The 12,628-nt window shown below is 32.5% G+C and overlaps 3 protein-coding genes across 3 annotated transcripts; 2 read left to right on the top strand and 1 right to left on the bottom strand.

Annotated features, from left to right (window-relative positions):
- Positions 1-852: 852 nt before the first annotated feature.
- Positions 853-2,537, top strand: LOC124922229 (probable pectate lyase 5). Its single transcript, XM_047462963.1, has 3 exons — positions 853-1,036; positions 1,120-1,863; positions 1,946-2,537. Exons 1-3 carry the CDS (start codon positions 915-917, stop codon positions 2,304-2,306), a joined length of 1,227 nt encoding a protein of 408 aa, XP_047318919.1. The 5' UTR covers positions 853-914; the 3' UTR covers positions 2,307-2,537.
- Positions 2,538-5,694: 3,157 nt separating this feature from the next.
- On the bottom strand, positions 5,695-9,530 carry LOC124922228 (T-complex protein 1 subunit epsilon). The gene is made up of 9 exons (XM_047462962.1): positions 9,206-9,530; positions 8,483-8,801; positions 8,039-8,387; positions 7,794-7,926; positions 7,612-7,664; positions 6,823-6,925; positions 6,540-6,706; positions 6,337-6,450; positions 5,695-6,088 (listed from the first exon to the last, which is right to left on the bottom strand). The coding sequence occupies exons 1-9, from the start codon at positions 9,402-9,404 to the stop codon at positions 5,918-5,920; spliced, it is 1,608 nt and encodes a 535-aa protein (XP_047318918.1). The 5' UTR covers positions 9,405-9,530; the 3' UTR covers positions 5,695-5,917.
- A 1,349-nt stretch (positions 9,531-10,879) lies between these two features.
- On the top strand, positions 10,880-12,159 carry LOC124920876 (inositol polyphosphate multikinase beta-like). The gene is made up of 2 exons (XM_047461448.1): positions 10,880-11,004; positions 11,097-12,159. The coding sequence occupies exon 2, from the start codon at positions 11,128-11,130 to the stop codon at positions 11,989-11,991; it is 864 nt and encodes a 287-aa protein (XP_047317404.1). The 5' UTR covers positions 10,880-11,004; positions 11,097-11,127; the 3' UTR covers positions 11,992-12,159.
- Positions 12,160-12,628: the final 469 nt, after the last annotated feature.

Genomic DNA, 12,628 nt, shown 5'->3' with positions numbered 1-12,628 from the left:
AATGGGAACACGGTTTTATGAACTGTAAATCCTAGTATTGTTTTAGTTCAAATTGATTTGAAAATTTCTTATGAAAAAATATTTATTTGGTTTGAAGATTCTTCATAGAACATTGTTTCTTTTATAAACTACAAAAACGGTATTTTTATATACATAAAAGTCTCATTTAACTATTCTAATTTATAATATAAATAGTTCTAATATATTAAATATTTATTTTGATTTTTAATATCTTTATTTTAATATATAAAATAGTAGAAAATAAATTATAAATTTATAAATTATTGTTAAAATTATATGATAAATTTGTGTTTTGAGTGGTTGTACGTGACCGAATCTAAGTATTTTTCTCGTCTATTTTTAATCAACTACAGATCAATATCGAATAAAAACAGTCACAAACAAACATTGTGTCAGATTAAATCAGCGTCCCTAATGTTTACGTTGAGTATCCCTCCAAATACAATTATTAAGAAGAAATAAGATTAGGGAGTGATTTTTTTAAATCCTAAAAAGAAGTTTGGATCAGTTCTTTTGTTTTGATTCATTTTATGACACTTTACAACAAACTTTTCCTTTAAAAATATCACTTAACAAAGGAGTACACGTGACAACAACAATAACAGTAATAATAATAATAATAATAATAATAAACATCAAATCCAAAATTAAAATTAAGAGAATGGAAACATGATTAACGTCTCTAACTACCATAATTCTAAATATGTAAAACATAAAACCATCCATTGAGGTTGCACCCATGTGCTTCCTTTCTTCTTTCCTTTTCAAATTGTCAGAGATCACAACCCTTTCCCCTGCCTCACAAACACACATTATATATATATATCCCCCTTCTTCATCTTCATCTTCATTCCATCTGTGATTCTCTCTTTCTCACACATTCAGAGACAAACATGGCAAGAAATCCAATGATGTTTCTTTCTTGTCTACTTCTTTCTCTAGACATTGCCATTACCATTGCTGTTTCTTCTTCCCCTGTTCAGGATCCTGAGCTGGTTGTTCGTGAAGTTCATGAGTAAGTCTTGGCATTCATATATACTTATTGTCTCTGTTTTGTTTTCATCATTTTGCTAATAAATTCATCGTCTTGTATTGAAGGAGAATCAATAATGCTTCAAGAAGAAATCTTGGATACCTCTCATGTGGAACTGGAAACCCAATTGACGATTGCTGGCGTTGTGACTCCAATTGGGAAAAAAACAGACAAAGACTCGCAGACTGCGCAATCGGCTTCGGAAAACACGCTGTCGGCGGTCGTGACGGCAAGATCTACGTAGTAACCGACCCTTCAAACGATAATCCAGTAAACCCAAAACCAGGAACACTCCGTCACGCCGTCATTCAAAACGAACCCCTCTGGATTATCTTCGCCAGAGACATGGTAATCAAGTTGAAAGAAGAACTCTTAATGAATTCCTTCAAAACAATAGACGGCCGTGGAGCTTCAGTCCACATCTCCGGCGGCCCCTGCATCACGATCCAATACGTCACCAATATCATAATCCACGGAATCAATATCCACGACTGTAAACGGGGAGGAAACGCCGATGTTAGGGACTCGCCTGAGCATTACGGGTGGAGGACGGTGTCGGATGGTGATGGAATATCGATATTCGGAGGCAGCCATGTTTGGGTTGATCATTGTTCTTTGTCTAACTGTAACGACGGTTTGATTGATGCTATACATGGTTCAACGGCTATCACGATTTCAAATAATTACTTGACACATCATAATAAGGTTATGTTGTTAGGTCATAGTGATACTTATACTCAAGATAAGAACATGCAGGCCACCATTGCTTTTAATCATTTCGGAGAAGGCCTTGTTCAGAGAATGCCGAGGTAACTAACTAATTTTGATCATAATTAACTCTATAATGTCCAAGATTTGATTTTTAATTGAAACATGAAACATGAAACACAGATGTAGACATGGGTATTTTCATGTGGTGAACAATGATTATAGTCATTGGGAGATGTATGCGATTGGTGGAAGTGCAAATCCAACAATTAACAGTCAAGGAAACAGATTTGCAGCTCCAAATGATCGGTTTAACAAAGAGGTGACAAAGCATGAAGATGCGCCGGAAAAGGAATGGAAGAAATGGAATTGGAGATCGGAAGGGGATTTGTTGTTGAACGGAGCTTTTTTTACGGCGTCCGGCGCCGGAGCATCGTCAAGTTATGCAAAAGCATCGAGCTTGGGGGCTAGACCTTCGAATATAGTGGGATCTATTACATCTGCTGCCGGTACTCTTCATTGCAAGAAGGGTTCAAGATGTTGATGAAATTACAGGAGGGACACCGACAAAATGACATGATAATAATTAATTATTAATCTTTTCAATGTAATGGGTAGCTAGTAATTATTGATATGGTGATCTTTCCTTCATCCCATATTGTGACAGTTTCAATTAAAGATAACGGGCAGCTATGTATGTTTGTCTGTATGTCTGTCACTATTTGTCTATGGTCCAAGGATTTATTTATTTAAAACCTCGGCCTGGTTTGTTGGATCCTATATGGGTCATTCAAAGTACAAGAGCTGAGCTCAATTATATAAATATATATATGTTTTTAGCATAAATATATTTCATCTTTGTTTTTATTTTGATTTTAATTTATAGGGGTTCTTAACATGAATTGATTCGGCATTGAGTAATGATAGTAATTACATGATGTGTGGTGAATACAAAAAGATACAATTATATAAATAAATAAAAATTGAACACAATTTGTTTAATAAAATGATAGATGATTCAAGGGTGGATTAATGACTTGTAACATGTGAAAATATGTGGGCACCATTTAATAAATTATTTTGTTAATTAAATTATCAACTAGGAAAATTAATACAATATTATAGTTGTCTATTGGAATTTTGAAGTTATAGTGTGAGGACTAAGATTATGTGGTGGTAACAGTCTTTTATGGCCATGGTCCATTAAGTTGTTTATTGATGGAAGACTTTAGGTAACTTTTAATTTTCTTTAATTTTTTCTAGATATTTTTAAAAAATAATATATAAATATATAATAGTTTAATATTAAAAATAACTTAGATGATTAATTATTTAATTTATAAATTTAATAATTATAGATGAAGCTTCATACCTTAGGAAATAACATTTTTTTGGGTACATCTTAGTGTAATACTATACAAATACAAAATTGGTCCTAAATTATTTTATCGTCCTTGGTGATCACATATGTTAGTGTTTTTTTTAATTATTTTAAAAATCATAAACTCAACAATTTATGATTTTTTTTTTCTAAACTATAATTTATTCTTTTAAGTAAATTAGCTTCAATTTAAGATATTTAAAAAAAAGTAAAATTATTTTCTTGAAAAAGTTAGTATAATTCTCACATTCACTTCTAATTCAGAATATTCTTAGTGATAATCGAATTGATAATTTTAATATAACACAACTCCATCCATTTTCATTACCCTATCTTACAAGAAGATATATGAACAATTGAAAATAATGAAAAGATAATATAATAATAGAAGGGGGTCAATTATCCAATATACATATGAGAGGATATAAATGAGGAAAGTGTCACATGGGAAGGTGGATCATTTGGAATAAATGTGGGGACAAAACAGGATATAAGGGAGGAGGCATAATTCAGATATAAAACTCATTTTAGTCAACAATAACACTAAATACTTTTCCCACCTCCCCATGTTACCATTTTGCTTTCAAATTAAACCTAATTAAGCTAGCTACTTCAAAAAATAGCATTAATTACTAACAAAGTGGCAATAATTGGCATAAATAGAAATCCCCCCATTAATTAATAAGACCCCGTACCATTTCACCTCAGTAATTAAATCAACCGACATTTTTTTTTGTTATAGAATTGATTAAAATTAAAAAATGTGATGTGAAGGAGATATGATTTATTTCCTGTTATATGCCATTCCCTGTTGCTGTTGCTGCTGTGTCTATTCAGAGACAAGTAACATGGTGCACCTTCATTCATTAAATACCCTTTCATCTCATCTTTCAATTTTTCAATTAATTATCACACCTACCTTACCAATATATCTAATATTTATTATTATATATATTCATTTTAATTCTTTTACCCATTTCACGTGAATTCAATCAACTCTTTCCTTTTATCTCATTTTTCATTAATAATAATGTTATTAATTGTATTTCCTTTAAATTTAATGTGTTTCTTTCTATATGAGACATTTGGACATGTGATTATAAATACAATACTAGTAAGGAATCATGTTTATTGTTATTGTGAGTTGTGAACAGATTTAATTCGTTGGTGGGGGGAGAGAGGAGTCAACCAAATTTGTTCAGACTTAAATGATAACAGTCCAATTCCAGCATGAGTCTGAAACTGCAAAATCAGATTCCAAAAACAGAATAGTATGTCTGTCTCTAGGCCTAGTTGGTTTCATTTTTATTTTAGTTTGTTTAGTTTGGTTAGAGTGATCAACCCACCAAGGTATTACATAACCGACCAAATGGTTCGAGTCCCAAGGATAAATTTGGATAAATAAATTAGGATTACAAGTGATGTGTGGGCCTTGGATGATGAGGCCGAGATGTATTTTTGTGTTTTGGGTTCGACTTTTTCGTATGAATGAGTCGACGTATGGAATGCTCAAAGACATGAGTATGCCATGGCACTAAGACACAGTAGTTCATCAATTCCTCTTTTAATTGCGATTTAGAGCTTATTATAGAATATTACTTGTTGTATTCATTGAGTTATGCCGGAATTCATCATTAGTTGTTGAGAAGTGTAGATAAAAACGGTGAGTTCATTTGGTTTGAATCGTTGAACCCCTATCTCTTTATCTTCTTGTGAAAATTTTGTTTTGAAAGAAACCGTAGAACGTTCCGTTATCGACCAATGCGTTTAATTTATAATTCTATTATTATTACAATTGGAGAGGTTTCATCTGGCTAAATTAGTTGAGTCAGTTAGGAAACTCATTGATTTTCTTGAAAATTTCTGTGATCTATAAAATTTGTTATTTTTGTTTAATTATTGGTGAACTATTTTGTGTTGTGTTTTTTTTAAATGTTTTTCTTTCAATTTTTATAATATTTTTGTAGTTGAGTTTAAACGAACTCTTATTTATATCATTTTGCATTAAACATTTAAAAATAATAATAATTAATTTTTTTTTGAAAGAAAATTTCTTTACAATCCTTTGTATTTAATAAATTCTTAACATTTAATCTCTTATTGACATTTTTATCTCTAATATTATAAAAGATTTTCTTGAGATAGAAAAGAAAAGGGACAAAAAAAAGTTTTGTTTCCAAACACTTAAACTAATTCTAGAAGATAAAAAAATATTATCAAATAAGACCAACTTTTTTTAAAATATCCAAGTCTCTTAAATTAATAATTGATAAGATTTATATGCTCTCAAAGATCTATTATAATCAAATAATATTTTTCCTTATATACATACTAAGTTACTAACTTGATAATAAAATTACTATTAGTATTTTTTTATAAAATTTTCAGGTATTCAATAAATTGATCCAAGAGGCAGGTACTAGAAACAAAACAGTGTTTTAATACAAGTTCAGAAACAAAATGAAATTCTTTTCATTAATAATAGTGGAATCCAAGCACCATTCTCAATTCTCAAATCTAATATGCAAAATCAAAATTAGACAATTATAAATACTAGCAAACTCAATCCATCTGTTCCAAAACCTCAACATAAATAGTAAGAAATCATTTTCTAAAACCTCAACTTACAAGAAGTTGGCAATTCAATAATCCATACATAATAAAACTAGCAAATACAACGAAATGGGAAGTTAAAGAAAACAAGAACAAAATTTCAAGTGCGAGCAAATATTAGTTTCAGACATCACCATCAAAATTCACAGCAACCTGGGTTTTCAGTATTCGGATGGGGAAATGACATCATCGATCTTTAGGATCATCTTCACAACCTGAGTTGCCAGCAAGATTTGCTGCTGCTTACCGATCAATGTCTCAAAAACATTTTGCTCGCGCATGTCATTTGTTCCCACATCATTGCAGTCTATTCCACAGCAAGGATTGTTGTCCTGCATATTACATACATTCATTCATTAATTTCCCCAAATCTAAGGATATTACTTTAGAGGTGAATGAAAGAATTCACCTCACTTTAGAAACTTGCATTAAGTGGGTTTTCTCAGTTTGATATAAAGATTAAGATTTGATCATGATACAGATCATTTTCAAAGGCGAATCATAAAAATATGTAGATTTTCCATATCATTAAGTGAATCATTAAATGTGAAAAAAAAATTAGGCTCATTATAAAAAGTACCTTAATTTGCTGAGACTTGACAGCAGATAAGGTTTCAATAGGTTGAAGACCACTATTTTCTGCAAGTGCCATTGGAATGGCATCCAAGGCATCTGCAAATGCCCTCACAGCATACTGCAGAAAAAATCAAAGTTCATAAGATCAAAAGACAAACATAGGGATAACTTAAAGCCAAAATAAAAACTAATTTGACGATTATATACTTGCTCTACTCCTGGATACTTATCAGCAGCAGCCTCCACAGCAATCGAGCAAGAAATTTCAGCAGCACCACCACCGTACACAATAGAGTTGTTGCGAATAAGATTTCTAGCCACACACAAAGCATCATGAATACTGCGTTTAGTCTCTTCTATCATCATCTTGTTACCTAATCAACCATCAAAATAGTGAGTAATCGATTAAAACCAGTAGCTACTACACTAATTTAACATGAATAAAATGTGCATTTGAAAGGGCCATGTGAGAATCAATCAATAAACTTACCACCACGAATGAATATTGTGACGGCCCTTGAGTTTGCACAGTGTTCAATGTAAAGCATCCTGTCTTTTGTTGTGCCAAATGATCTTTCTCGCACCAGTCCAGCCTAGATGGAAAAAGCAATACTTGATTAGTTGTCTTTGGCATAAACCAACAAACAACAGTTAACCTTTAGGGAAATTCAGATAGTGCAATACACAAATAGGAAAGACTCGTAACCATACAAAAATACTTTGACCTGTTACCCAAAATAATAATATGAACCCAAAATCCAAACTGAGAAAATGTAGAATGCAAAATTAACCAATCAAACAGCAGAAAAGAAGTTTAAAGCATTGTTTGATGTGGGTTATTTGAAATTAATTTCAAATCATCAACCAAAATACTCTATTAGAAAATATAAATCATTATATATTTATACACCTATCGTCTTTTTACCCAAATAACCCAATTTTCAATAACCTACAACAAGGTTATTTTGAATTAAACAGTTGGTTATTCAAAAAAATCCAAGATAATCAGGCCTAACATGGATCGAACAACAAACTTTTTGTTTCTCATCATTAAGGTAATGCATGGTGATGAACTTAGTGAGAAAAAAGATTATATCCCAAATACCATAATTGCATAACATTTTAATCTAGGAGAATGAAACTATGGAACTTGTGCACATTGGACAATCTAACTGAAAAACTCAACAAATAGTCAGAGAACCCTAAGAATAGTTAATCATGGTGAAAGAACAGATCAAGGAAAGGATTCCATACTAGTGGAAAACTGGTAAAAAAATACCTTTCCAAGCTTCTCTGTTGTCAGCTCCTGAAACCTTGGGACAATTCTTCCCCCTAACAAGATGAAAACAAATATTAAAATCATTGAGGTAAACCATAAATGACAATCATTGATAGTGAAAAAGTGCAGATTTAAAAAGTAGGACTTCATTATACATGTCACTGAAAACTAATATTACTCACCAGTGGCTATGGCTATGAGCTCCAGCTCAACACCACCTACCCAACGAACAGCAGGCAGATTTCTGTGCATCAGTAGATGATTTGCTTCATCATCAAAACCCCATTGGCATATCACTAAAGTAGCACCAACATCCTGCAATTTATCAGACACTATAGTCACCAAACTAAAACACTGAAAAGAATATCAAAGACTTCCTTTGAGAAAATCCAACTCAAGAATATTAATTAAGTCACTATGATTTTACCTTACACTTCTGGACCATTTCATCAAAATATTGCTGCTCTTGTTTACGTAAAGTTTGGAACTTTTCAACAGTGTCAATGTCAACCTTATGCTTGGTCTTTGGCTTCGGTGGCTCAAACGGGCAAGTTAGAATAGCAATATGGGCATCTTGGATTACCTTAGGCATCTGAGGGTGGCTCATATCCTTATCGACGGTGATTCCATAAATCAACTCTGTATCCTCCAACTTCCCACCTACCTTTCCCTCCACTTTGATCAGGTCCAGGTTAACATCCTTCCTTTCCAAATCTGCCACAGCCATAACTGCCTTAACAGCAATCTCAGCCAAACTTCGTTTGCATCTATTCACACTGTCAGATCAGGATAAAAGATGTTAAATATTAGAACTAAACATAAACAAAACACTAAAAATAGTTGAAAGTGTCATTTTCAATAGGGAGCCTACATCTTGGATGACAGTGTGGTCATGCATGGTCCAATAAGAGATTCTAGGCTAGTTGCACTAAAATCAAATTTATGAGATATGTGTTCAAGATGTTCAACAGCAACTCTAGAAGCCATTTCATAGCCCTCTGCCACCCTGATAGGATGAATACCACGCTCTAGGAGCTTCTCAGCCTGTTCAAGAAGTGCACCTGCCATCACAACAACTCCAGTAGTTCCATCACCAATTTCATAGTCTTGACTTCTGGACAATTCAACCATAAGCTTTGCAATTTGATTGTCAACGTCCATCTGTTCCAATATAGTTGCACCATCGTTTGCTGACAAAAAAAAAGACAATAACATGAGACATTATACACACTTAAATGATAATAAAACAGCCTAACTATACCTATGTAGATTCAGTGACCTGTTATTACTGTGCATACCTACCTAAAAGTTATTGACAAATGCAAAGAATAAAATCTTCCTGAATGGATGGATCTATAAAAGAACCTCAGACCCAACTCTTAAAACCTATGTTTCTTAAGATCAAGACAGCAAGACCTAATCTTTTAGTGCCGGAATCAATTTTCTAGATCAGCTGTAACAGATCCTCAACTAAAAAACACGAAGGAATGCATTTCCAAGAAAACCCAGAAAACTAGATCACCTACTAAGATCGAGATCAATCAAATACAAGAAAGTACGATAGTTACGAAAGTAAGGGTAAAGAAGAAAGTACTAATGGTGACTTCTCCGTCTGGACTTTGAAGCATCTTGTCCATGCCCTTGGGACCAAGGGAAGTACGAAGGATGCGAGCAATCGCCTTTCCAGCGGAAATATTGGCTTTCTGAGCATCGAGACCTCTCAACCTCGACTTCTGCTCTTGCTCCTTGATGATTATGAATGGCCTTCCGTACTCATCGAAAGCCAGAGCCATGTTTTACTCCCGACTAGTGTCTGGAAGCTCCACTTTTGGGATCGCTGTCCAGAGAAATATAATGAGCGAGAGAGAGAGAGTGTAGATCGAACGATGAAAGGGAAGAAGGGGAAAACTGAAACTTTTACAGTTCGAGAAGTTTATAGAGAGAGCGACTTATTAAGCTGCAAGCCCTAGTGCTCCTCCCGCTTCTTTCGAGTCCATTTGGATCTCGTGGGTCGGGTTCCTCTATATGGGCCTTGCTTGTTGGCTTTTTTTAATTTTATTTAAGACAATCTTTTCTTTTCAAAAAAAATATTTAAGATTGTATTTAATGGAAGTTTTTAAAAATAAAAAAATATGTAGCATGTATAAATTTTTAACATACTTTCACTAAATGTAATTTTTTTACAAAATAATTATTTTATAATATTTTTTATTTATTTGTGTAAAACCAAAATGTTAAATAGGGATAAATTGAGATTTATGGATTTTTTTTTAAAAAAAATCTTGCAATTTATAGCTTCTTTTTGTCTCAAAGGTTTTAAATAACGTTAATTTTTTATTATTATTATGAAAGAGATATCTCCAACCTCTCCGATCGAATCCGTTATTCAGCAAGTTATGTGTCTAGTTAAATAGTTAAGTGTGATTGCGGGTTATATGCTTAACATTCGAGGATTAGTCGTACTCCAAAAGAGAAACAGAACCCATCATTCTACAAATAAAAAATTAAAAAAATTATAAAGAGCTAGTATGACATCACACAACCATGATTATCCGTTGTCATTTTGATTTATTAAATCAGGCTAATTTTTTCCACTTACCATTCGGTGTGAGGTAACACTATTAATCTATTACATACGTGATATTTATAAATAAATAAATATCACTGTCATAAATTTAATTACCAAATTTTAGCGAATTAAAAGTTTTTATTATAAATTTTTTAAAATATAATCAAAATTCTTAATTAATCAAAATTAAATATTAAATTAATAAAATTAAAATTTATTTATAAATGTCATATACATAATATATTAATAATAATGGTTAAGACAAAATATCTATCTATATATATCTATATATATATATATATATATCTATATATATATATATATATCTATATATATATATATATATATATATATATATATATATATATATATATATATATATATATATATATATATAATATTGAAAAGAATATTGATGAAATCTCGTTTAGGAAATCCAATCTAAACATTCCAGACAGAATAACTCCACAATCATACCAAAACAAAAAAAAAATTCTCTAAAACTATTGTAATTCAAGTATTTAATATGAAGAAGAAATGGTAAATGATTTATATAAAATAAATTGACAATTTTATATACTATTGTATAAATTAAATTGTGGACAATAAATAATTTTTTTATTTATTTGAAAAGGCCCGTTGCTCTTTCTCTCTCTCTCTTATTTTGATTTTCAGAATCACACTCACCAAGTGTTGAAAGCTCTCTCTTTTGCATCTTCTTTTCTTCTACGCTACTTGTTTGGTTACATTCGTTTTCCCCGGCGGATCAATCTCCTTCGCGATTATCACCAACAAATTGCAGTTTCGATCGGAAATTAGCAGAGGTAATCAAATTCCTTCCTATAAACATAACCATGCATGATTCTCGCTTATTGCATCAACTCATAAAGTTCAAATTAAACAATAAAACTGACAGGCAACAACACCCAATTCGGAAAGCATTTACCATGTTCAAGATCCCTGATCATCAAGTCGCCGGTCACCAAGCCAGTGATGGATCGCTTGGTCCTCTAATCGACGATTCTGGGCGATTCTACAAACCTCTTCAAAGCGATGATCGTGGATCAAATGAAATGACATTCTACACATCATTCTCCTCCAATGGAAAAATCCCAGATCATATCCGCAAGTTCTTCCCTGTCTTCTATGGCACTCAGGACTTACAGTCATCAGATGGGTCTGGTTTGCGTCCTCATCTAGTTTTGGAAAATCTTGTATCTTCTCATGTCAATCCATCTATAATGGATGTCAAGATAGGTGCTAGAACCTGGCCTCATGATTCATCAGAGGATTATATAGCGAAATGCTTGAAGAAAGACAGAGAAACAACAACTGTTTCATTGGGATTTAGGGTTTCAGGATTTCATATCTATAATGATAAGAAAATGGAATTCTGGAAACCGGATAGGAAATGGGTCCTGAGATTTTCTCATGATGATGTAAGGGTAGTATTGAGAAAGTTTGTTTCATCCAATGCTTCTGAAGATCAAGATCAAGATTCAAGCCCTGATTGTGCTTTGGCATCGGTTGTGTACGGGGGTTCGACAGGGATATTGGCACAACTGTTGGAGCTGAAAGAATGGTTTGAAGATCAAAGTATGTATCATTTTCATTCTTGTTCTGTGATTATGATGCATAGTAAGGAATTAGGTGCAGTAATCAAGCTTGTTGATTTTGCTCATGTTTTGGAAGGAAAAGGTGTTATTGATCATAACTTCTTAGGTGGAATTTGCTCTTTGATTAAGTTCATCTCAGATATACTAATCAGTCAAGAAGAAGAACAACAATCAGCCAAACATTCTATAGAATAAGACAAGATCTGATGATCATTGTAGCAGCGAACAGAAATCTTATAGTTTACTTTAACTTTTTCTAGACGATTTTGAGAGCTTTACTTCAAATAATGATATGTATTATTAACACTTATGTTTTCTTTGGTGGTCGGTTGGCTGATCATTTGATGCTTGATTGGGATTCTAGATTTCTATGTTTTGAAACAAATTGTGCTGTTCTAGTTGGCTTTTGATGGGACAATTAGGATGACAATACCCGTTGGGTCGTCCCGGATAGGTGAAGAGTGGGATATGAAATGATTTAGTTGAAAATTCTTGTTAAAATTTCTTTTTCTCATTCCCATTGTATTTACCTTAACTGTTAGGGTTCTATCTACTTCCTTTAATTCTTCACTCTTCATCTCAATATAATTATTTTATCCTTTATCTTTAAGATTTATATCTAATTCTACTACAAGATATAACAGTGGTATTAAAGCTCGTTCTCGGCAAAAGTAGTGTGTACAAATTGAGGTTTATAGCTGAAACTTATATGTATTTGAGTCATGTCTGAAATTACCTCTCTAGCCGCAGTTCACAAGAATCCTAATCAAATCACTCAAGAGGAAAAAGAAATGCCGCTGCTTAGAAACCGTTCACAAGAATCCTAATTGAA

Source organism: Impatiens glandulifera, chromosome 1 (genome assembly GCF_907164915.1).
Source record: "Impatiens glandulifera chromosome 1, dImpGla2.1, whole genome shotgun sequence".
NCBI classification, from domain to species: domain Eukaryota; kingdom Viridiplantae; phylum Streptophyta; class Magnoliopsida; order Ericales; family Balsaminaceae; genus Impatiens; species Impatiens glandulifera.
The sequence above is the reverse complement of the archived record's forward strand: the minus strand, read 5'-3'. Positions and strand labels throughout refer to the sequence as shown.

Bases quoted from the DNA above. Each gene is read 5' to 3' on its own strand.
- LOC124922229 (XM_047462963.1), top strand. From the start codon at position 915: ATGGCAAGAAATCCAATGATGTTTCTTTCTTGTCTACTTCTTTCTCTA. The intron at 1,037-1,119 runs GTAAGTCTTGGC...CTTGTATTGAAG, and splicing joins GTTGTTCGTGAAGTTCATGA to GAGAATCAATAATGCTTCAA. The intron at 1,864-1,945 runs GTAACTAACTAA...CATGAAACACAG, and splicing joins CTTGTTCAGAGAATGCCGAG to ATGTAGACATGGGTATTTTC.
- LOC124922228 (XM_047462962.1), bottom strand. From the start codon at position 9,404: ATGGCTCTGGCTTTCGATGAGTACGGAAGGCCATTCATAATCATCAAG. The intron at 7,665-7,793 runs GTGAGTAATATT...TCATCTTGTTAG, and splicing joins GCTCATAGCCATAGCCACTG to GGGGAAGAATTGTCCCAAGG. The intron at 6,926-7,611 runs GTATTTTTTTAC...TTTTCCATCTAG, and splicing joins CAACAGAGAAGCTTGGAAAG to GCTGGACTGGTGCGAGAAAG.
- LOC124920876 (XM_047461448.1), top strand. From the start codon at position 11,128: ATGTTCAAGATCCCTGATCATCAAGTCGCCGGTCACCAAGCCAGTGAT.